Genomic DNA, 25912 nt, shown 5'->3' on the forward strand with positions numbered 1-25912 from the left:
TTTCAGCAGTGTATTACCAGATCGCCCTCTTAGTACTTAGGAGGAAAAAGCCCACATTGGGGCAGGAGAAGGTGATGAATACTCTGTTCTGACCTGCTCCCCACCTCAGAATAATAGGATTCTTTCCAAGGTTCTCTTAGGAAATAGTGTTCCCTTGGCTAAACCACACTGTCAATCTTTACTTTTACAAAATAAATCTTACACTATCTCTTCCATATTAACAGAACCATGCAGAAGTGAGGCATATGTACCTGGGACAGCTCATCTCATTTTGGATCTCGTGATAAGCAGGAAAATAAATAATTGTCCTCTTGCTATATTGCAGGTACTGCAGTTTCTCACTTTAAAGGTCAAATGCCCACATCAACATATGCTTCTCTTAAAACAAATATCATTATTAAAATGACAGAATGCCAGAAAAGTTTATCTCTGCCAACAAGGATACTGAAGGTGCCATCTGTTTTAACTGTGGTCATATGACGAACAACCATTGGTTCAGGATGTGTCACGCCAACAGATACAGGCTATAAAAGCGGCAGCACTTTTGCATCCTTTCCAACCACTGGGACACCCTCGGCTTCTAGAGCAGAAGGGCCACGAGACTCAACAAGATGAAGGCTCTGCTATTCAGTCTTGTCCTCGGTCTGCTTGTTGCCAGTCAAGGTGAAGCTCAGACAGACGCCTCACAGGTACCAGGGCATTTGAACGGTGGACAAGCTTGGGAGGAGTTCTTAGCGTGTATCCGTGTGAGTGTCCTTTTCGAGGTTTTGGTCATGTGGACTGCTAAGTCTCGCCATCTCCCTGCAACTGAAAATTGCTCCATTCACTGGCTCTATGCCTGCTGTTTGTGAGGTCTGTATCATCTCTACCATCCATTCATCGGCTCTCGTGTATGTTCACTACTCGTGTAAAACCGAAGGATGGTCTCACAGGTGTTGGATTGGGTCTCCTGCATTTGACAACATAGCTCAAGCTATCTCAGTAATACCTCAATTATTTCCTTTATCTGAATTGAGTTTTCACGTGATTATATACGTAGGGCTGTGTTGATAAAGATAGGTAACTTCTGCTAAGTGAAAGGGCAGGGAACCACCTGAGGGATGGTATCGGGCAGAATTTACATAGATGGACTAAGTATTCTGAACGGATCTTTGCTTTTAGTTTACAGGAAGATGGTTAACCCAATACACGGCAGCCAATAACAAAGAGAAGATCACCGAGGGGGGGCCATTCCATGCTTTCAAGCGTTATATTGAGATTGATGAAGAAAATGGCACAATACACTTACAATTTTATGTCAAGTAAGTAAAACTCACCCAAAAGGAAAACACCTGTAAACTCTGGCCTGAGGGAGGGTGTCTCTTCCCCGTCTGCAGGAAGTTCTCGGGGTGATGTTGAGAGGAAGACACACTGAGCTGTGGGGCTGAGCTGGGGAGAGGGCAGTTTCTCTGTGAGCACCAGGGAATGTCCCGAAAAGTCTGCAGAGAGGGGAAACCAGAAGCTCCACTGTCATCAACTCATTAGAGAAAATAGGGACACAGCCGAGGAAAGAGGCTCATGTCCTGGAACCCACAGTTCCCACCAGGCGCTTGACCCCTTCCTGCAGAATTTGTAAGAGACGGTTCCCATTGAGCCCAGAAGTGAGAACAGTGGGGAGAGCACACAGTGAGCTCTGCCCTCGGGGCTTCCTCACGGGAAATTTCAACATCACTGAGTTTCCCAAAGTCATCAGAGCCCCTAGTGACTTTCCCAAGTCCCTTCCCAGGCGCATCCATTGCACGTGACAGCAGTTCGATCACTGGTTTGGGAAGATCCCCTGGAGGAGGAAATGGTGACCCATTTCAGTATTCTTGCCTGGAGAATCCCATGAACAGAGATACCTGCTGTTCTATATAGTCCAAGGGGTCGCAAAAAGTCAGACAGCACTGAGCAACCAAGCACACACACACAGAGATCCAAGTACCATTCATGGAATGTCCACTATACGGCAGATGGTATCCTAGGAACATGCAAAGTATGGCAGAAATCAACACATTTCTTCAGCAATTATCTCCTACCCAACTCCACCCGAAAAAAGCAAACCAGAACATGGAACCTCAGGTATACATTGTGAGGAATAAAAATATTAAGAACAGAAACAACTAAATATGTTATGCTTGGAGATATTGCTTTATAAATATATATCACGGATTATGTATTGTATATAACCATATGTTACATAGCATCAGTTCATTCGCTCAGTTGTGTCTGACTCTTTGTGACCCCATGAACTGCAGCAAGCCAGGCATCCGTGTCCATCAACAACTCCCATAGTTCACTCAAACTCATGTCCATTGAGATGGTAATGCCATCCAACCATCTCATCCGCTGCCGTCCCATTCTCCTATTGCCCTCCATCTTTCCCAGCATCAGGGTCTTTTCCGAGGAGTCAGTTCTTTGCATCAGGTGGCCAGAGTATTGGACTTTCAGCTTAGCATCAGCCTTTCCAATGAATATTCAGGACTGATTTCTTTAGGATGGGCTGGTTGTATCTCCTTCCACTTCAAGGGACTCTCAAGAATCTTCTCCAATACCACAGTTCAAAAGCATCTATTTTTCGGTGCTCAGCTTTTTTTTTACATTCCCGCCTCACATCCATACATGACAACTGGAAAATCCATAGCCTTGTCTAGATAGACCTTTGTTGGCAAAGTAATGTCTCTGCTTTTTAATATACCATCTCGATTGGTCATAACTTCCCTTCCAAGGAGTAAGCGTCTTTTAATATCCTGTCTGCAATCAGCATCTGCAGTGATTTTGGAGCCCCCAAAGATACAGTCTGACAGTGTTTGCACTGCTTCCCCATCGATTTCCCATGAAGTGGTGGGACCAGATGCCATGATCTTAGTTTTCTGAATGTGGAGTTTCAAGCCAAACTTTTCATTCTCTTCTTTCACTTTCATCACGAGGCGCTTTAGTTCCTCTTCACTTTCTGCTATATGGGTAGTGTCATCTGCATATCTGAGGTTATTAATATTTTTCCTGGCAATCTTGATTCCAGCTTGCACTTCTGCCAGCCCAGTGTTTCTCATGATGTACTCTGCATATAAGTTAAATAAGCAGGGTGATATATACAGCCTTGACGAACTCCTTTTCCTATTTGGAACCACTCTGTTGTTCCATGTCCAGCTCTAACTGTTGCTTCCTGACCTGCATATACGTTTCTCAAGAGGCAGGTCAGGTGGTCTGGTATTCCCATCTTTTAAAGAATTTTCCACAGTTTATTGTGATTCACACAGTCAAAGGCTATGGCATAGTCATTAAACCCGAAATAGATGTTTTGGAACACTTTTGCTCTTTTGACGATCCAACAGATGTTGTCAATTTGATCTCTTGCCCCTCTGCCTTTCCTAAAACCTTCTGGAACATCTGGAAGTTCACGGTTCATGACTTGTTGAAGTCTGTCTTGGAGAATTTTGAGCATTACTTTGCTAATATGTGAGATGATTTCAATTGTTTGGCAGTTTGAACATTCCTTGCTATTCCCTTCCTTTGGCATTGGGATGAAAGCTGGCATTTTCCTGTCCTGTGGCCACTGCTGAGTTGTCCAAATGTATTGCCATATTGAGTGCAGCACTTTCATAGCATCATCGTTTAGTATTTGAGATAGCTCAACTGGAATTGCATAACCTCCGCTAGCTTTGTTCATAGTGATGCTTCCGTGGGCCATCTTCACTTCACATTCCTGGATGTCTGGCTCCTGGTCAGTAATCACACAATCGAGATTATCTGAGCCGTAAAAGTCTTTTTTGTATAGTTTTCTTTGTATTCTTGCCACCTCCTCTTAATATCTTCTGCTTCTCTTCGGTCCATTTCTGTCTTTATTGTGCCCATCTTTGCATGGAAAGTTCTCTTCAGTTCAGTTCAGTTCAGTGTCTCAGTCGTGTCCGAATCTTTGCGATCCCATGAATCACAGCACGCCAGGCCTCCCTGTCCATCACCAACACCCGGAGTTCACGCAAACTCATGTCCATCGAGTCAGTAATGCCATCCAGCCATCTCACTCTCCGTCGTCCCCGTGTCCTCCCATCTCCAATCCCTCCCAGCATCATACTACTTTCCAGTAAGTCATTTCGTCGCATGAAATGGCCAAAGTATTGGAGTTTCAACTTTAGCATCAGTCCTTCCAATGAACACCCAGGATTGATCTCCTTTTGAATGGACTGGTTGGATATCCTTGCAGTCCAAGGGACTCTCAAGAGTCTTCTCTAGCACCACAGTTCAAAAGCATCAATTCTCTAGCATCACAGTTCGGCGATCAGCGTTCTTCACAGTCCAACTCTCACATCCATACACGAGCACGGGAAAAACCATAGCCTTGACTAGAAGGACCTTGATTGGCAAAGTAATGTCTCTGCTTTTTACTATGCTATCAAGTTTGGTCATAACTTTCCTTCCAAGGAGTAAGAGCTTTTAATTTCCTGGCTGCAATCAGCCTCTGCAGTGATTTTGCAGCCCCCAAAAATAAAGTTTGACACTCTTTCCCCTATTTCCCCATCTATTTCCCATGAAGTGATGGGACCAGATGCCATGATCTTCGTTTTCTGAACGTTGAGCTTCAAGCCAACCTATTCACTCTAGTCTTTCACTTTCATCAAGAGGCCTTTGACTTCCTCTTCACTTTCTGCCATAAGGGTGGTGTCATCTGCATATCTAAGGTTATTGATATTTCTCCCGGCAATCTTGATTCCAGCTTGTGCTTCTTCCAGCCCAGCGTTCCTCATGATGTACTCTGCATATAAGTTAAATAAGCAAGGTGACACTATACAACCTTGACGGACTCCTTCTCCTATTTGGAACCAGTCTGTTGTTCCATGTCCAGTTCTAACTGTTGCTTCCTGACCTGCATAGTATCTCTAATTTTCTTGAAAAGATCGCTAGTCTTCTGCATTATATTATTTTCCTCTATTTCTTTGCACTGACCACTGAGGAAGGTTTTCTTATCTCTCCCTGCTATTCTTTGGAACTCTGCATGCAAACGGGTGTATCTGTCTTTTTCTCCTTAGCTTTTTGCTCTCTTCTTTTCACAGCTATTTGTAAGGCCCCTCAGATAGCCATTTGCTTTTATTCATTTCTTTACCTTGGGCATGATCTTGCTCCCTGTCTCCTATGCAATGTCACGAACCTCCGTCCATACTTCATCAGGCACTCTGTGTATCAGATCTAGTCCCTTAAATCTATTTCTCACTTCCACTGTTTAATCATAAGGGATTTGATTTAGGTCATATCTGAATGATCTAGTGGTTTTCCCTACTTTCTTCAATTTAAGTCAGAATTTGGCAATATGGAGTTCATGATCTGAGCCACAGTCAGGTCCCACTCTTCTTTTGGCGGACTGTATACAGCTTCTCCATCTTTGGCTGCAAAGAACATAATCTATCTGACCTCACTGTTGGCCATCTGGAGATGTCCATGTGTAGAGTCTTCTCTTATGCTGTTGAAGAGGCTGTTTGCTATAACCAATTCGTTCTCTTTGCAAAGCTCTTTTACCCTTTACCCTGATTCATTCTGTACTCCAAGGTCAAATTTGCTTGTTACTCCAGGAGTTTCTTGACTTTCAACTTTTGCATTCCAGTCCCCTATAATGAAGAGGATTTCTTTCTAGGATGTTCGTTCTAAAACGTCTTGTAAGTCCTCATGAAACCATTCTATTTCAGCTTCTTCAATGTTACTGGTTGGAGCATAGACTTGGATAACCGTGCTATTGATTGGTTTGCCTTGGAAATGAACAGAGGTCATTCTGTCGTTTTTGAGACTTCATCCAAGGTCTGCATTCCCGACTCTTTTGTTGACCATGATGGCTACTCCATTTCTTCTAAGGGATTCCTGCCCACAGTAGTAGGTATACTGTTCATCTGAGTTAATAATTCACCCATTCCAGTCCATTTTAGTTCACTGATTCCTAGAGTGTCAATGTTCACTCTTGCCAACTCTTGTTTTACCGCTTCAAATCGTCTTAATTCTTGCACCTAACATTCCAGGTTCCTATGCAATTTTGCTCTTTACAGCATGGGACCTTGCTTCTATCACCAATAACATCCCAAATGGTCGTTGTTTTTGCCATCCCTTCATTCTTTCTGGATTTTGTGTCTACTGATCTCCAGTAGCATATTGGGCACCTACCGACCTGGTGAGTTCACCTTTCAATGTCTATTATTTGCCTTTTCATACTGTCCTTTTCTTTACTCATCACTACATGTCTACGCCTAGAGCCATAGGTAAGAATAGATCTGCATATTCTAAACATCTTGGCTCTTCACGTGAGCAAATTATGCAGTCTGAATCATGTTTCCCAGCGTCCTCTCTCAGCACCAAGTTTAAAACTGTTATCAGTATCTGCATATGAAAGGAATCACGTTTTCCAAGCCATATGAAAGGAGTTTGTCTGCTCAGATAAAATGTTGTGTATTTGCAGTTATTTTGGATAATTGTTGTGTTCCCACTTTGTGGTTGTTTTTCAGTGAGCTCAATACATTTCAATTCCCTAATGACTAAGAGGGCTTCCCTAATAGTTGAGTTGGTAACAAAAGTCTGCCTGCAATGCAGGAGACCCTGGTCCAATTCCTGGGTCAGGAAGATCCCCTGGAGAAGGGATAGACTACCACTCCCGTATTCTGGCCTGGAGAAGTCCATGGACTCTATAGTCCATGGGGTCACAAAGAGGTAACATGAATGAGTGACTTGCACTTTCACTTTCAATGGCTGAGAACACTCACCACACTTCACTGTGGGCATTCTTTTCCAAGGTGTCTCTTCAAAATTTAATGCAGTTCCTATGGGGTAAAATGCCTTTTAGTATTTGTTTCATGAAAATTCTTTAAATGGGCCAAATACACCTTTATCACATACATGTACAGAGGACAAATGTGAAGCCACGTACTCCTGTTATAGAGGTGACAATATATACTTATCATATACTATATCCATAAATTTCTTCATGATATCGTACAAACACATCTTGCGTATTTAAGAGTTTGCTTGTGTAAGTGTCCGTGTGAGTGTGAAATGTGTCTGTATACAGACATGTGTCTTTCAAGTTTATTCCTCATATGGTATTGTGATGGAGGAAGAGTGTGTGTTTAGAGAAAATTAAACTTTTTTTTTAAATTTGTGATTTTTTTCTCTCATATTGTCTAATGAGGGCTTCCCTGGGAGCTCTTACATTGTGTAATAAAGCCTGGTGGATTTCATGTTGTCTGATAAGGCCTGGTGGCTCTCATATTGTTTAATAAGGGCTTTCCTGATATCTCAGAGGGTAAAGAATCTGCCTGTAATGCAGGAGACCCAGATTCGATCTCTGGGTCAGGAAATTCCCATGCAGAAGGAAATGGCAACCCACTCCAGTCTTCTTGCCTGGAGTTTCCCACAGACAGAGGAGGAGACTGGTGGGCTACAGTCCATGGGGTCGCAGAGAGTCAGACACAACTGAGTGACAAACTCTTTCCTTTCATTGTCTAATGAATCACTGCCAGGGTTGTGACCATGCTCAAGGTTTGTCTTGATGGCTATGCCTCTCAATTTTCAGAAACCATATAAAGGAAAAGTTCATTCTTTTTCTTTCTTCCTAAAATTCTAGATTTCACCATGGTTATTGTCTTACACACGACCTGTTTTGTATCTGTGGTTATCTTTGGAACTACTAGTCAGATTTAGTGTGTCGACAAATCATCCTTGCCGCTTGATAATTGCTGGATCTGAGACAGCATATGTTGTCTCTTTTGAAGGCCAATTTGTTCACCAGCACTGAGGTGATACCTGACACATATTCTTGGGTGTCATACAGAAAGAATCCTAAATATACATCAAGTTTTTATTATGTTAATCAACCAACATGAATATATTTTGTTTTTAAGGAAGAATGGAGAATGCATCAAAAAATATGTCTCAGGCACAAAGGAAGGAAACGTTTATGCTCTTGACTGTAAGTATGAATGTTTCACTGGAAAGACGACGTTCAGGTAGAAATCTTGGTCTCAGCTTTCTTCACTAATCCCATACACCTGAATTCTACTCCCACTGAAAATCAGAGGTCAGGGACTGGAAAGCCTTCCCTCAACGGAGTGTTACTCAGCGAGACCAGATCCAGACGTCTTAGACCGTGAAGTTAAGTGGGTCTTAGGAAGCATTATGGAGAAGGCAATGGCAAGTCACTCCAGTACTGTTGCCTGGAGAATTCCATGGATGGAGGAGCCTGGTAGGCTGCAGTCCGTGGGGTCGCTAAGGGTCGGACACGACTGAGAGACTTCACTTTCACTTTCACACATTGGAGAAGGAAATGGGAACCCACTCCAGTGTTCTTGCCTGGAGAATCCCGGGGTCGGGGGAGCCTGGTGGGTTTCCATCTATGGGGTCACACAGAGTCGGACATGACTGAAATGACTTAGCAGCAGCAGCAGGAAGCATTATAAAATACGCTAGTGGAGGTGACAGAATTCAAACTGTGCTCTTTAAAATCCTAAAAAGTGATGCTGATAAGGGTTGTAAGCAATGTGTCAGCAACTTTGGAAACCTTGGGAGTGGCCACAGAACTGGAAAAGGTCAGTTTCCATTTCAATCTCCAAGAAAGACCATGACAAAAAATGTTCAAACTACCGAACAGCTATGCTCACTTCACATGCGAGCAAGGTTCAGTTCAGTGCAGTTCAGTCGCTCAGTCGTGTCCGACACTTTGCGACCCCATGAATCACAGCATGCCAGGCCTCCCTGTCCATCACCAACTCCCGGAGTTCACTCAAACTCATGTCCATCGAGTCAGTGATGCCATCCAGCCATCTCATTCTCTGTCATCCCCTTCTCCTCCTGCCCCCAATCCTTCCCAGCATCAGAGTCTTTTCCAGTGAGTGCTCAAGATCCTTCAAGTCAAGATTCAGCGGTACATGATCAGACAACTACCAGAAATATAGTCTTTTTTTGGAAAAGGCAGATGAACCCGATCTAATTGTCAACATTCACAGGATCATGGAGAAAGCAAGGCAATTCCAGAAAAAAAACAGTTTTTTTTTTTTCTGCTTCATTGACTATGGTAAAACTTTTGACTTTGTGGAACACAACAAACTGTGGAAAATTCTTCAAGATATGGTAATCCTGGATTGCCTTACCAGGCTTCAGAGAAACCTGTATGTGGATCAGTCAGCAATAGTGAGAACTGGACACGCAACAACAGATTGGTTCAAAATTGGGAAAAGAGTACAAGATAGTATATACGGTCATGCGGCTTCTATAACTTATATACAAAGTACATCATGCTGAGTGTCAGGCTGGGTGAAAGACAAGGTGGAATCAAGATTGCTGGAAGAAATAGCAACAGCATCAGATATGCAGATGATACAACTTTATGGCTGAGATTGAAGAGGAACTAAAGAGTCTCATGATAACGGAGCAAGAGGAGACTGAAAAAGCTGGTCTCAAACTCAACATTCAACACCAGGAAGATCATGGCCTCTGGTCCCCTCACTTTATGGCAAATAGAAAGTGCAAGAGTGGACGCAGTGACAGGTTTTCTCTTCTTGGACTCGAAAATCTCTGAGGATTGTGACTTCAGCCACGTAATTAAAGATAACTGATATTTGGAAAGAAGGCTGTGACAAACCAAGAGAGCTTAGTAAAATGCAGATACTTCACTTTGCCAACAACGGCCCGTTTAGTCAAAAGTATGTTTATTTTTTTCCCCGCATTTATGTATGGATTTGAGCGTTGGACCGTAAAGAAGGCTGCGCACCAAATAACTGACGCTTTTAAACCGTGGTGCTGGGGAAGACTATTGAGAGTGACTTGGACTGCAAGGAGATCAAACCAGTCCATTCTAAAGGAAACCAGTCCTGAATATTCATTGGAAGGACCGATGTTGAAGCTGAAGTCCCAGTACGTGGGCCACCTGATGGAAAGAACTGACTCATTGGAAAAGACCCTTATGCTGGGAAAATTTAAAGGCGGGAGGACAAGGGGATGACAGAGGATTATATGGTTGGATTGCAGTATCGACTAAAGTACACGAATTTGAGCAAATTCTGGAAGGTCATGGAGGACAGGGAACTTGGTGCAGTACAGTTCATGGGGTCATGGAGATTCAGACATGACATAGTGATTTAATATCAATAAGAACAACGTGGCTAACCATGAGTGTATAATTTCTATTTTTTAGGAGTCTCACAGAAAATTTACAACTGGTTTATGAACTAAGATCACGGGGTCTATATTGAGATGGCACATTAGTGCCATTCACTTTTATTTAATTATTTTTAATTTTAATTGGAGGCTAATTACTTTACATTATTGTATTGGTTTTGCCATACATTGACATGAATCTGCTCCGGGTGTACATGTGTTCCCCATCTTGAACCCCCTCCCGCCTCCCTCCCCATCCCATTCCTCTGGTTCATCCCAGTTCACCAGCCCTGAGCATCACTTTTTAAAAAGAATCTTATAATATCTGAGTCCATTCAAATTTAGATGGAGGAACTTGAACTCAAGGAAATCATCGAGAGTTCAACCATAAAGGCAGCTTCTATACAAAGCAATGGGCATGCTGGCTAAGCTTTGTATCTCTGAGCTCTTTATAATGGCCCTAAATAGCATTATTATTTTCACACAGCCTAAAGGATACATGTTTGATTAAAATTTAAACACATCAATATGTGATCACAACCCTTTCCTAAACGAAGAAGTCACACAGTACATATGGCATAGCCACAAATTAGTAAAATTCATGCCTGAAATATTTCCCCATACTTTGATGGATAGCTTCTGATATTTGAAGTTTTCAAAATTGTGCTTTCATTTTTCTTATTCCCACTATATGGTTTCTTTTCGCCGAATCATGAATGCTTCCACTGTCTTTATCCTTCTCCATTTTTGCAATCCATTTTAGCATGAATTTTACACAGTGACTAAAGAAGGAAGACAACAGAAATGCAAGACTCTAGGGTACCAGCCATTGCCGCGTTCAGGTTTGTTTGGAAACAGTGAAGTGTAGCTACCTCAGGCCCAGTTACCAGCAGTGGCCTTGATGGTGACCTGAAGCCCAGGAGACAGGTTTGCTCTCACTTTTGTATCACATTCATTAACATCACAGTCAATTCATTGATGTTGCTATGTCCACCTTGGTAAATCCATGGTGAACCACAAGTGGTCACTGATAATCTGAAGACATTCGTTGTCTGAATTAAGCTGTCCCAACGTGAGAAAGGCTTGTGGACTTAGCATGGCCTTGGGAAAATTGCATATTCTTGTCAGGGCTATGAGAGTCTGAAGCTGCTTTGGATGCCTTTTTTTTTTTTTTTTTTAAGCACACTGATAATTTTCAGTGGCTCAGACACTGAGCAGTGGTGTTTGCAGGCTTCAGTAATACAGATGTTCATTTTCACATTCCATGTTGCTGAATGATTGCAGGAAGGTGAGATGGAGGCCAGGAGAGAGAGAATGGACATAGAGGGTGTGGCGGTGACACACAGTAGGTCAGAGCTGTTTCTTGTCCAGACACGCGGGCAGGGCAGAGGGGAGTTGCAGTGCTCCAGGTGGGGAAGGAGCTCACCACTAGGAGGTCACTGCCTACCTGTCCCAGCAGGTAAGCTGTCTTCACACCAACAGACACGGCAGGGGGCTGTATCATACTCCAGTGTGAAGGGTCGGGAAACACAATACTTAAAGTGCTCAAAAGGTTGCCTGGCCTAATGTCACCACTCAGGAACAGAAGTTGATGAACCCAAGGTAGGCTGACATTGGCCAATAGAAACCAATTCCATGGCTGGGGTCACAGCAATACAAAAAATTTTTGAACCTCGATTGGATAATATGTGTATGCTGCTTAAAACACTCTTGGGACTTCCCTGGTGGTCCCGCGGATAAGAATCTGCCAGCCAGGGCAGGAAACATAGGTTCAATCCCTAGTCCAAGAAGGTCCCACATGCCATGTCGGAACTAAGCTCATGTACCAAAACTACTGATCCTGCACTCTAGAACTCCGAGCTGTAACTACTGAAGCTCATGCACCCCAGTGCCTATGCTCAGCAACAAGAGAAGCCACTGCAGTGAGAAGTTCGCACAACACAATTAGACTGTACTCCACCGTCCCCACAAGTGGACAAAGCCCACGGGCAGCAGGGAAGACTCAGCAAATCAAAAATAATTAATTATAAATGCAGAAAAAGAATCTGTTAGGTTTATCAGCACACACGTTCTATAAAGCATCTTAGGCTTCTCAGAACACACATTCTATAAAGCATCTTAGTAAGACAGCAAGGAGTGACTGATTAATTGTAGGAAAAGGTGGGGATGAGGAAAATCGTACCTCCTTCTGTGGCCATGGTTAACGGCAGCATTCTGTGCAGGATGAAGTGAGTGGGTCCATACACGATGGACCGTTCTTCATGCCCGCCGTGTGTCACAATAATCTAACTGACAACAAGTTAAGGTGGGGCTGTTTGTATCTTTTCTCTCTCTCACAGACGCGGGTCACAATGAACTTCAACCCATTAGTGGGGACGAGAACACGCTCTTAACATATAATGTCAACCTGGATGGACATGGCAAGGAGACAAAACTGGTGGAATTATTTGGTAGGTATGATATTAAATTCCCATAACCATTGTCATGTAACACGCACACTGTAAGGACTTTCATTCAGAATATCAGGAAGTGCTGACAGCATTCCAAATTCAGGGTGCAAGGCCTGCGTGTTTATGCTCACCAAATTAAGGATCCTGGAAGGTAATCTACCAAGAAACAGGAGGCCATAGGGTGCAGAATATCACATCATCAGGCATTTCACAATGATTCCTATGTGTTCAAATATTAGAAAATGAAGTTTTGCTGGAATATTTTATTTTACATATGTCAACATATTTCAAGTCATGTCTATAATGAGGATGACAAATAATCAAAATATACAGTGTACCTTAGGAATAATTCCAGCTACTGAATAAATACTTGGTGTTTAACAAATATCAATAGGCTTTTTACCAAATTTATTCTTTGTACCTTGAGAAATGCAAATACAGAAGGCATACTATAAAATTTTTTCAGTATAGGACTTTTGACTTTGAAGAGAGAACTTAACCTAGGCCCGATGTTGTTTCAAGGACAGACACCTTCTCCAAATCTCAGTTACAGGCTCACGTTAATATAAACAGAAGTTCAAAGTTTTAGTGACTGAAAAGTTTTTCATTTTAATGACACAAATCCCTAAAGTCATGCTGATGAAGTTTTAATATAAAAAATTAGGTAAAATTTTATTTATTTATTTTAAATAAATAAATTTTAAAATTTTATTTATTTTTTAATTGAAGGATAACTGCTTTATAGATTCTACTGTTTTCTGCCATATACCAACACAAATCAGCCATAGGTATACATATGCTTGTGTGAAAGTTGCTCAGTCATATCTGACTCTTTGTGACTCCATGGACTATACAGTCCATTGAATTCATCAGGCCAGAATACTGGAATGGGTAGCCTTTCCCTTCTCCAGGGTAACTTCCCAACCCACAGATAAAGCTCAGGGCACCCACATTGCAGCAGAGTTCTTTCCTAGCAGAGTCACAAGGGAAGTCAATAGGTATATATATGACCCTTCCCTTTTGAAACTGCCTCCCATCTCCCTCCCACCCCTCTAGGTTGATATAGAGCCCCTGTTTGAGTTCCCTGAGACATACAGCAAATTCCCACTGGCTACCTATTTTAACTATGGTCATGTCATTTTGCATGATACTCTCTCCATATATCGCACCGTCTCCTCCCCTCTCCCCATGCACATACGTCTCTTCTCTATGACTGATTCTCCACTGATGCGCTGAAAATAAGTCCATTTTCAGTACCATCATTCTAGATTCCATAAGTATGTGTTAGTATACAATATCAGTTTTCTGATGCACTGTAAGCCTTGGAACACTTATAAGAAAATCTTTGACCTGTTCCATGTTTCAAATGCATTGTTCTTATGAAAACTGATATCACCCACTCAAGTAACCATGCAGAAGCACTGAGAGGTGTGTGTGCCATGGGGACAACAGTTGTCTATTTCAGAAAATGTTATTGGGTACAATGGCAGGTTCATGAAAGAGTAAATCACGCCCTGTTATTATGTGTGATCCGGTGAATGTGTCCATGGAAGGGGAGAAAGGTGGTTCCTACTAAGCTTGGTGTACAAACAGATATGAGAGGCAGGTATATACGCGAGGAAGGTGAGACAAGCAAGTAGGCTCCATATTAGGATGGACTCAGCCCCAAATTCACGAAGATCCTGGCAAGTTTTTGGGGTCCAGGTCCTGATGCTGAGGAGTAGGGTGTCCTACTCACCAAGTTGGACTGGGGTCAATTCTTAAGACAGAAAGCACATATTTGTCTCATGGGAACCACTGAAAGCTCTTAGATTCCAGAATTGAACATATGATTGTCACGTTCCATTTCTTCTTCTGTAGATTCAGAAATTTCCATGGGTTCCCCGGGGGTCGACAATTCTGTTTTCTGTTCTGTGATTTTACAGGCAAAGGAAATAATGTAGACTCGAAATACAAAGAGAAGTTTGACAGCATGGTGAGAGAAAAAGGGATTCCGGAAGAAAATGTCCTGAACTTAATCGACATTGGTAAAGGAATCATACTTTTTCCCCTGCCCATATCACTCACTTGTTGTGTATAAACCAGAAAACGAGTCAGCTTATTCAAAATATCTTCTTACACATTTAATCTCTTTGAAGATACTTTATTACAAGAAAGGAAGGAAGGAAGAAAACTTGGAAATGCTGGGGAGTGTTTCATTTCTCCCATTTTGTTTTTCCCTAGATAACTGTCCAGAGGAGTGAAAAAAAAGTGACTCTGGCACTCTCGTAAGTAAACTCAGTCCGTTTTAAACGATGCCCCTTCCAGATGAAGCAATAAGATAACAATGTTATTTCATATGTGTGAAATGTTTGTCCCACCACTTTAAATGTATCACTGAAGAATTTTCTATTCTGTAATATTGCTGCTCTTGAGCCATATTATTGTAAACACTTTGATTAATTAACGCCAAGCAGCTGTGGTGAGAGAGTCTTATCCTACAGAAATCTTGCAGACTAGAGTCATCTGACAGAAGCAGGAATCCCCATGAGTTGGTGGAAATTATTAGTGTTCCCATCAGCCCTGACCTCGTGGTTGTCCCCATACATTCCTCCCCCAAGAGAATCGGTATGAAACAGAGCTCTGCTTCCCTGAAGCAGGGCTTCCCTGATACCTCAGTTGCTAAAGAATCCGCCTGCAATGCAGGAGACCCCGGGTCGATTCCGGGGTCTGGAGGATCTGATGGAGAATGGAAAGGCTACTCCAGTATTCTTGGCCTTCCATTGTGGCTCAGTGGGGGAGACCTGGGTTGGATCCCTGGGTTGGGAAGATTCCCTGGAGAAGGGAAAGGTTTCTCCAGTATACTAGTGTGGTGAATTCCATGGATTGTCACGGTCCATAGCATTACAAGGAGTTGGAGATGACCGAGCGACTTCCACTTTCACACTTTTCACAAGACCAGTGTTTGATCTCATATGATTCCGAGAGAAACAGTAGATGCCTTCCCACCACACTGTCTGAAACATGCATTTGCAATATATTCCTACTCAGATGTCATGGCGTTTAATGCTCTGTCGAGAAAGAATCTTAACAAAAAGAGTGACTAAAAGCACGAGCATCCAGGTGAATGTGATAACAGCGATGTGGTACCTATTTTCAATGGAACAATACTCAGCAAGAAAAAGAAGCAACTAACTCTATTTACAGCAACATGGATGGACCAAGATATTTGTCACGCTGAGTGAAAGAACTCAGAAAGAGAAAGACCAATGCCAGAAATGTCACTTCTAGGTTTCAGTTTAGTTCACTAATTGTCATATCCAACTCTTTGTGACCCCATGGACTGCCGTATTCCAGGAATCCCTGTCCATCATGAACTCTCAGAACTTGCTCTAACTCATGTCCATTGAGTCAGTGATGACATCCAACCATCTCATCCTTTCTCGTCCCCGTCTCCAACGCCTCCAATCATCCCCAGCATCAGGATGTTTTCAAATAGGTCATTTATTCGCATTAAGTGGCCAAAGTATTGGAGTTATAGCTTCTACATCAGTACTTCCAATGATTATCAAGACTGATTTCCTTTAGGGTGGACTGGTTGGGTCTCCTTGCAGTCCAAGGGACTCTCAAGGGTCTTCTCCAACTCCACAGTTCAAAAGCATCAATTCCTTGGCGCTCAGCTTTCTTTAGAGTCCACCTTTCATTTTAGTGTAGATAAATGCCATGGTTCAGATGGTCACAAATTTGCCAACAATGCAGGAGACCCACATTTGATCCCTGTTTCAGGAAGATCCCCTGGAGAGTGAAATGGTAGCACACTCTCTTATTCTTGCCTGGAGCATCTCCATGGACAGAGGAACCTGGTGGGCTACAGTCCAAGGGGTCACCAAGAGTTGCACACGACAGAGTGACTTTCACTTTCTCAAAGATATCACTTGTGCTTGGAATCTAAACCATGACATAGAGGAAAATATTTACAAAACGGAAACAGGCTCACAGAAGTGGAGAACAAACTTGTGGTTGTCAAATCGGAGGGACTTGGGGAAGAGAAGAATTGGGAGGTTTGTGGTTGAAAAGGGAAAGTGGAAGAAAGGGCTAGTTGCTCAGTCATGTCCGAATCTCTGCGACCCCATGCACCATAGCCTTCCAGACTCCTCTGTGCATGGGATTCTGTAGGGAAAAATACAGGCGAGGGTAGCCATTCCCTCCTATATAGGATCTCACCAACACAGGGATTGAACCTGGGTCTCCTGAATTGTTTGCAGATATCTTACACTCTGAGAAGTGTGAGGTTAGTAGATGCAAACTATTATATACAGGATGGATAGAGAATAATTTTCAACTGCATAGCACATGGGACTGTACACAATACTCTGTAAAGCCTAAATGGGAAAAGAATCTGAAAAAGAATAGATCCTAGTTTTTGTATGTATAATCACTTGCCTGTACACCTGAAATCAATGCAACATAGATAATCAACTATACTCTATAATTTAAAAAGCAAAGAAGTTAATTCTTGAGGACCCAGAAGACAAAACTTGCAGGATTAGAGCTGTCTGCTGCAATTACCGAGCCTTAAAACCATCACTAGAGGAAGATGTATATGCATTGTGAAATCATTCTCATAGAACCAATCCCCATGGGGAATTTCCAAACTTGTGTACATCCTAGGGACAATTCCACGGGCAACTTGCTGTCACAGAGATGTGGAGTGTTGAGGTCCACCTGGAATTGGACACTGGCTCAACTACCACCTCCCTGTAACCTGGACAGCTGACTGCCTGAAGCTCACCCCTGTCAGCCATTACACCGTTGACTGAACTAAACCTCTGGTTCTCTTTTATTCACCTAGAAAAAGAGTCACTGAGACCAGACATGTCCTTGTGTCCGTGGAATCAAGATCAACAACACGAAGACGACTTTCCTCGTTCCTGATTAACATGATCCTGCTCTCTTCACACTCACACTCCCACTTCCACCTCATCGCTCCCCATCATTACATCATGGCTTGATTCGTGTTATTTGATTGTTGAGGGTTTAAATAAATCGATTGAATATCTGCCCTGCACACGCATGTCTGTACAAAAGTCACCTCATTTAAAACACACAAAGTCCACATTAAGTATCCAGGAAACTGTGCCTTTCATAGGACAGGGGTTCATCAGAGACACTCCTTATGTAGATTTGGTAGATATGCCCTCAGATGTCCAGGGAAGAGGGAGAAAGGAGACTAAAGCATCATGGGGCAGGGTTATAGATCCTCCACCATATGGGCTTCTCTGATGGATCAGATGGTAAAGAATCTGCCTGAAATGCAGAAGACCCAAGGTCTATCCTTGGGGGAGGAAGATCCTCGGGAAGAGGAAACGGTAACCCACTCCAGTGAAGAATGCCATGGACAGAGGAGCCTGGTTGGCTACAGTCCATAGCATCCTAAAGAGATGGACAGGCCTGAGCGACTAACACTTTCACTTTCTGTCTCCTGTTCGGAAGGGGTCAGTCTGATCAAAGGAAAGTGTCTAAAATGCATCTTATTCATTCCCAAGAAAGGAACATACATTCCACTCACTAAGGCTTGTGCACAGAAAGCGCAGGATGACATTACTGTTCTATTCAGTTCAATTATTCAGTCGTCTCTAAATCTTTGCGACCCCATGAATCGCAGCATGCCAGGCCTCCCTGTCCATCACCAACCTCCGGATTTCACACAAACTCATGCTCATTGAGTCGGCGATGCCATCCAGCCATCTCATCCTCTGTCGTCCCCTTCTCCTCCTGCCCCCAATCCCTACCAGCATAAGGGTCTTTCCCAGTGAGTCAACTCTTCACATGAGCTGCCCAAACTATTGAAGCTTCAGCTTCAGCTTCAGTCCTTCCAAGGAACACCCAGCACTTATCTCATTTAAGATGGACTGTTTGGATCTCCTTGCAGTCCAAGGGACTTTCAAGAGTCTTCTCCAACACCACAGTTCAAAAGCATCAATTCTTCAGTGCTCAGCTCTCTTTTATAGTCCAACTCTCACATCCATACATGACCACGGGAAAACCCATAGCCTTGGCTAGATGGACCTTAGTTGACAAAATAATATCTCTGCTTTTTAATATGCTGTGTAGGTGGGTCATAACTTTCCTTCCAATGAGTAAGCGTCTTTCCATTTCATGGTTATTATCACCATCTGCAGTGATTTTGGAACCCAAAAAATAAAGTTTGACACTGTTTCCCCCTCAAGTTCCCATGAAGTGATGGAACCAGATGCCATGATTTTGGTTTTCTGAATGTTGTGATTTCAGTCAACTTTTTCACTCTCCTCTTTCACTTTCATCAAGAGGCTCTTTAGTTCCTCTTCACTTTCTGCCATAACAGTGGTGTCATCTGCATACCTGAGGTTATTGACCATGTATCCTTGAGGCAACCTGGAATTTTGAGTGGCCAAGATCAATAAGCCTCCTAGCAGTGTTAAGTTAGGAATTGTGCAATCTAAAATGTAAAAACAGTGGTTACAGAAAAAAAAAGAAAGAAAAGAAACCAGAAAAGTAAAACAAAATTAATAATCTGTTGTTAGAGGCTTCTCAGTTACAAAAACATGAATGAATTTGAGGAGAAAACAGGAAGATGTACCAAGCAGTACTTAGCATTATTTGTACGGAGTTACAGCAGTAAAAATTTTGTAAGATGGTTCTGGTTTTATTACTATTCTATTGCCTACATTTTGACCAATATTAATGAGAGTTGGGATGAAAGGGTAAAAGAGACCTTTCAGTACAAAGCAATAGAATTATTTTTTTATCAGTTTCCTTAGGAATGAAACCTTATTTCTTTTCTATTCTATCTTTTAGTGAGTGGAGAATGTTTTACAATGTTCTCTTGGCTTCTGCCATGCTGCTGCTGCTGCTAAGTCGCTTCAGTCGTGTCCAACTCTTTTGCAACCCCATAGACGGCAGCCCACCAGGCTTCCCCGTCCCCGGGATTCTCCAGGCAAGAACACTGGAGTGGGTTGCCATTTGCCATACAACAGTGCAAATCAGCAAAAATTATTATTTACTCACCTGCCTTTTGAGCTGCTCCCCTCACACCATCTCACCTTTCCAGAACATCACAAGCGACTCTCTGGGCTCCGTGTTTCACCAACTTCTCATCAGCTACATATCGTTTGCAGGGAAGAAACAGAGAGGCAGATATAGAGAACAGAGTGTGAGCACAGGGAGGGAAGAAGAGTGCTGAGACCAGTGGAAACCAACATGATTACTGCAACTGTCGCAAGAATCTCTGAGAAGAATTAGTGTCTAATTGCCCCTTGATTGGCAGTTAGAAAGACTTCCTAAGATGGGATGGGCCTAGGATACACTCCCAGGGGACACACGTTGGTAAGAGTCCAAAAGGAAACTTTGGGAATGCTGGTGGTACAAAAGTAGAGATGGAAGGGTGATGATAAGTGGTGTTAGCTGGGATCAATTGACCACTCAAATTTATCTGAGTCAGGGACTTCTCTCGTGGTCCAGTGGTTAGGATCCTGTCCTTCCCCTGCACAGAGTATAGGGTTCATTGGGGTTTCATCCCTGTTGGAGAACTAAGAACCTGCATGCTGCATGGGGCAGCCAAGATAAAGAAACAGACAAAAGAAAGAAAGAAAGAAAATGAATATCTGGGTCAAAGACCAAAGAGAGGAAATGGTTTCAGGATATTCAGAGACATGAAACCTTCAATCACGCAGACTTTCCAGCTGAAAATATGACAGGATAATATACAGAGGAATGCATGAACAAAGGAGATAACATGATTTTGCAACTGAAAGAAAAGAGAGCAAAAGGAGAAAATATAAATACTATTGTCTGTCCATGTGAACATGAAGGGAAGTGATCCTCTGAGGATGTGAGCTGAGGATGCCCTTGAGAGGACAAAGTCTCCTCAAAGGTCTGAATTCATTCCAAATGAAGGAATCTGAGCTCCAATCAGTCCCAGGAGCAGACAGCACTGGGTCAGTTCTCACTTAGTTGACTCGGGAAATCTGAATCTCATTTCTTCTTTTCTATACTCAGAAAAACATCTCTTCACAGCCACTCCAGCAAAGTGCAGCCACTGTACCTTACCTTGGATGAGGGGTTTTTCCTCAAGGCCGCCCCTCCTGACCTTGAACGCGGAGTAGCTCCTCTCGGCCCTCCTGTGCCCGCTCAGCCACTGCCTGTTGGATGTGGGGTCTCTCCTCTTGGCCGCTGGCCCTGGCATCAGGCGTGGGGTAGCTCCTCTCGGCCGCGCCTCTTTGCCTGGTCGGCTGAAACGGGGCTGGCATCTCTCGCGTGAAGGTAAGAAAAACGCAAATAAGATGGTAGGTATTGCCAGGGGGCATCAGAGGGCAGACACACTGAAATCATAATCACAGGAAACTAGTCGATCTGATCACATGGACCACAGCCGAATGTGGTCCACTGGAGAAGGGAATGGCAAACCACTTCAGTATACTAGCCTTGAGAACCCCATGAAGAATATCAAAGGGCAAAATGATAGGATACTAAATGAGGAATTCCCCAGGTCGGTAGGGGCCCAGTATGCTACTGGAGATCAGAGGAGAAGTAACTCTAGAAGGAATAAAGGGATGGAGCAAAAGCAAAACCAATACCCAGTTGTGGATGTGACTGGTGATGGAAGCAAGGTCCGGTGCTGTAAAGAGCAATATTGCATAGGAACCTGGAATGTTAGGTCCATGAATCAAGGCAAATTGGAAGTGGTCAACCAGGAGATGGCAAGAGTGAATGTCGACATTCTAGGAATCAGTGAACGAAAATGGACTGGAATGGGTGAATTTAACTCAGATGGCTATTATATCTACTACTGTGGGCAGGAATCCCTTAGAAGAAATGGAGTAGCCATCATGGTCAACCAAAGAGTCCAAAATGCACTACTTGGATGCAATCTTAAAAACGACAGAATGATTTCTGTTCTTTTCCAAGGCAAACCATTCACTATTACAGTAACCCAAGCCTATAACCCAACCAGTAACGCTGAAGAAGCCGAAGTTGAACAGTTCTATGAAGACCTCCAAGACCTTTTAGAACTAACACCCAAAAAAGATGTCCTTTTCATTATAGGGGACTGGAATGCAAAAGTAGGAAGTCAAGAAACACATGGAGTAACAGGCAAATTTGGCCTTGGAACACGAAATGAAGCAGGGCAAAGGCTAATAGAGTTTTGCCAAGAGAACGCACTGGTCATAGCAAACACCCTCTTCCAACAACACAAGAGAAGAATCTACACATGGACATCACCAGATGGTCAACACCGAAATCAGATTGATTACATTCTTTGCAGCCAAAGATGGAGAAGCTGTATGCAGTTAGCAAAAACAAGACCAGGAGCTGACTGTGGCTCAGATCATGAACTCCTTATTGCCAAATTCAGACTTAAATTGAAGAAAGTAGGGAAAGCCACTAGACCATTCAGATATGACCTAAATCAAATCCCTTATGATTATAGAAATAGATTTAAGGGTCTAAATCTGATAGATAGAGTACCTGATGAACTCTGGACGGAGGTTCCTGACATTGTACAGGAGACAGGGACCAAGACCATCCCCATGGAAAAGAAATGCAAAAAAGCAAAATGGCTGTCTGAGGAGACCTTACAAATAGCTGTGAAAAGAAGAGAAGCGAAAAGCAGAGGAGAAAAGGAAAGATATAAGCATCTGAATGCAGAGTTCGAAAGAATAGCAAGGAGAGATAAGAAAGCCTTCCTCAGTGATCAATGCAAAGAAATAGAGGAAAACAACAGAATAGGAAAAACAAGAGATCTCTTCAAGAAAATTAGAGATTCCAAGGGAATATTTCATGCAAAGATGGGCTCGATAAAGGACAGAAATGGTATGGACCTAACCGAAGCAGAAGATATTAAGAAGAGGTGGCAGGAATACACAGAAGAACTGTACAGAAAAGATCTCCACGAATAAGATAGTCAAGATAACGTGATCACTGACCTAGAGCCAGACATCTTGGAATGTGAAGTCAAGTGGGCCTTAGAGAGCATCACTACGAACAAAGCTAGTGGTGGTGATGGAAATCCAGTTGAGCTATTTCAAATCTTGAAAGATGATGCTGTAGAAGTGCTGCACTCAATATGCCAGCAAATTTGGAAAACTCAGCAATGGCCACAGGACTGGAAAAGGTCAGTCTTCATTCCAATCCAAAAGGAAGGCAATGCCAAAGAACGCTCAAACTACTGCACAATTGCACTCATCTCACACGCTAGTAAAGTCATGCTCAAAATTCTCCAAGCCAGGCTTCAGCAATATGTGAACCGTGAACTTCCAGATGTTCAAGCAGGTTTTAGAAAAGGCAGAGGCACCAGAGATCAAATTGCCAACAACCGCTGGATCATGGAGAAAGCAAGAGAGTTCCAGAAAAACATCTATTTCTGCTTCATTGACTATGCCAACGCCTTTATGTGTGGATCACAATAAACTGTGGAACATTCTGAAAGAGTTGGGAATAGCAGACCACCTGACCTGCCTCTTGAGAAACCTGTATGCAGGTCAGGAAGCAATAGTTAGAACTGGACATGGAACAACAGACTGGTTCCAAATAGGAAAAGGAATGCGTCAAGGCTGTATTTTGTCACCTTGCTTCTTTAACTTATATGCAAAGTACATCATGAGGAACGCTGGGCTGGAAGAAGCACAAGCTGGAATCAAGATTGCTGGAAGAAATATCAATAATCTCAGATATGCAGATGACAATGCCCTTATGGCAGAAAGTGAAGAGGAACTCAAAAGCCTCTTGATGAAAGTGAAAGAGGAGAGTGAAAAGGTTGGCTTGAAGCTCAACATTCAGAAAACAAAGATCATGGCATCTGGTCCCATCACTTCCTGGGAAATAGATGGAAAAACAGTGGAAACAGTGTCAGACTTTATTTTTTTGGGCTCCAAAATCACTGCAGATGCTGATTGCAGCCATGAAATTAAAAGACGCTTACTCCTTGGAAGGAAAGTTATGACCAACCCTGATAATATACTAAAAAGCAGAGACATTACTTTGCAACCAAGGTCCATCTAGTCAAGGCTATGGTTTTTCCCTTGGTCATGTATGGATGTGAGAGCTGGACTGTGAAGAAAGCTGATGGCCGAAGAATTGATGCTTTTGAACTGTGGTGTTGGAGAAGACTCTTGAGAATCCCTTTTACCGCCAGGAGATCCAACCAGTCCATTCTAAGGGAGATCGCTCCTGGGTGTTCATTGGAAAGACTGATGCTTAAGCTGAAACTGCAATACTTTGGCCACCTCATGCGACGAGTTGACTCACTGGAAAAGATTCTGATGCTGGGAAGGTTTGGGGGCGGGAGGAGAAGGGGACGACCGAGAATGGGATAGCTGGATGGAATCACTGACTCTGTGAACATGAGTTTGAGTGACCTCTAGGAGTTGGTGATGGACAGGGAGGCGTTGCGTGCTGTGATTCATGGGGTCGCAGAGAGTCGGACACGACTGAGCAACTGAACTGAACTGAACTGATACTCAGAAAAAAAAAATCTTTTAAAGTATTTATTTGCCTATTAACAGTGAATGAAGATGAAAATAAGTAAATTTTGATTAAAAAGAAAAAAAAAAAAAGACTCACTGTTTCAGTGACCTTGTGTTAGGAATTTGCTTTTTCCATTAAAAACTCTAAGAATTGTAGGAACTGCTATTCAGATTTTTTTTTGCTCAAGGGAGAAAGAACTGAGTTAGTGAGTAAATATTATATTAAGGATTAAATGGGTAAAAGGGTGTCTAGACAGAAATCGCTGAAAATAAACTACTGATATGCCTTCAACAGATGACTTTAAGCAGCATATAACCAGATCGCCCTCTTAGTACTTAGGAGGAAAAAGCCCACATTGGGGCAGGAGAAGGTGACGAATACTCTGTGCTACCTGCTCCCCACCTCAGAATAATAGGATTCTTTCCAAGGGACTCTTTGGAAATAGTGTTCCCTTGGCTAAATCACAAAGTCAATCTTTACTTTTAGAAAATAAATCTTACACTATCTCCTCCATATTAACAGAACCTTGCAGAAGTGAGGGATATGTAACTTGGACAGCTCATCTCATTTTGGATCTCGTGATAAGCAGGAAAATAAATAATTGTCTTCTTGCATTATTGGATGTACTGCAGTTTCTCACTTTAAAGGTCAAATGCCCACATCCACATATGCTTCTCTTAAAACAAATATCATTATTAAAATGACAGAATGCCAGAAAAGTTTATCTCTGCCAACCAGGATCCTAAGGTGCCGTCTGTTTTAACTGTGGTCATTTGACGAACAACCATTGGTTCACGATGTGTCACGCCAACAGATGCAGGCTACAAAAGTCGCAGCACTTTTGCATCCTCTCCAACCACTGGGACACCCTCAGCTTCTAGAGCAGAAGGGCCACGAGACTCAACAAGATGAAGGCTCTGCTGTTCAGTCTTGTCCTCGGTCTGCTTGTTGCCATTCAAGGTGAAGCTCAGACAGACGCCTCACAGGTACCAGGGCATTTGAACGGTGGACAAGCTTGGGAGGAGTTCTTAGCGTGTATCCGTGTGAGTGTCCTTTTTGAGGTTTGGTCATGTGGACTGCTAAGTCTCGCCATCTCCCTGCAACTGAAAATTGCTCCACTCGCTGGCTCTATGCCTGCTGTTTGTGATGTCTGTATCATCTCTACCATCCATTTATCGGCTCTCTTGTATGTTCACTACTCTTGCAAAACCAATGGATGATCTCTCAGCTGTTGGATTGGGTCTCTTGCATTTGACAACATAGCTCAAGCTATCTCAGTAATACCTCAATTATTTCCTTTATCTGACTCGAGTTTTCACATGATTTTATACCTAGGGCTGTGTTAGTAAAGATAGGTAACTTCTGCTAAGTGAAAGGGCAGGGAATCTCCTGAGGGATGGTATCGAGCAGAATTTACAGAGATGAACTAAGATTTCTGAAGGTAATTTTGCTTTTAGTTTACAGGAAGATGGTTAACCCAATACACGTCAGCCAGTAACATGGAGAAGATCACCGAGGGGGCGCCATTCCCCGCTTTCATGAGTTACATTGAGCTTGATGAAGAAAATGGAACAATACTGATGCACTTTTATGTAGTAAGTAAAAGTCACCCAAAAGGAAAACACCTCTAAACTCTGGCCTGAGGGAGGGTGTCTCTTCCCCGTCTGCAGGAAGCTCTCTGGCTGATGTTGAGAGGAAGACTCCCTGAGCTGTGGGGCTGAGCAGGGATCCTGGGCTGGGAGGAGGGCAGTTTCACTGTGAGCACCAGCGAATGTCCTGATAATTCTGCGGATTGGGGGAACCAGAAGCTCACTGTCATCAACTCATTACAGTAA

The 25912-nt window shown here is 42.9% G+C and overlaps 1 protein-coding gene across 1 annotated transcript; it reads left to right on the forward strand.

Moving 5' to 3' along the window:
* Positions 1 to 611: 611 nt before the first annotated feature.
* Positions 612 to 24989, forward strand: LOC148773028 (odorant-binding protein-like). The gene is made up of 6 exons (XM_088834379.1): positions 612 to 689; positions 1162 to 1301; positions 7893 to 7960; positions 12483 to 12593; positions 14519 to 14620; positions 24892 to 24989. The coding sequence occupies exons 1-6, from the start codon at positions 612 to 614 to the stop codon at positions 24987 to 24989; spliced, it is 597 nt and encodes a 198-aa protein (XP_088690505.1).
* The last annotated feature ends 923 nt before the right edge of the window (positions 24990 to 25912 follow it).

This window comes from Moschus berezovskii, chromosome Y (assembly GCF_049115385.1).
Source record: "Moschus berezovskii isolate FMDL1 chromosome Y, NW_MosBer_1.0, whole genome shotgun sequence".
In the NCBI taxonomy this organism is placed as follows: Eukaryota; Metazoa; Chordata; class Mammalia; order Artiodactyla; family Moschidae; genus Moschus; species Moschus berezovskii.

What these genes read in the sequence shown, in the direction of transcription:
- LOC148773028 (XM_088834379.1), top strand. Translation starts at nt 612, where the DNA reads ATGAAGGCTCTGCTATTCAGTCTTGTCCTCGGTCTGCTTGTTGCCAGT. An exon ending in AAACGTTTATGCTCTTGACT is followed by an intron (nt 7,961 to 12,482) that starts GTAAGTATGAAT and finishes TCTCTCTCACAG; the next exon opens with ACGCGGGTCACAATGAACTT. An exon ending in CCTGAACTTAATCGACATTG is followed by an intron (nt 14,621 to 24,891) that starts GTAAAGGAATCA and finishes TCACGCCAACAG; the next exon opens with ATGCAGGCTACAAAAGTCGC.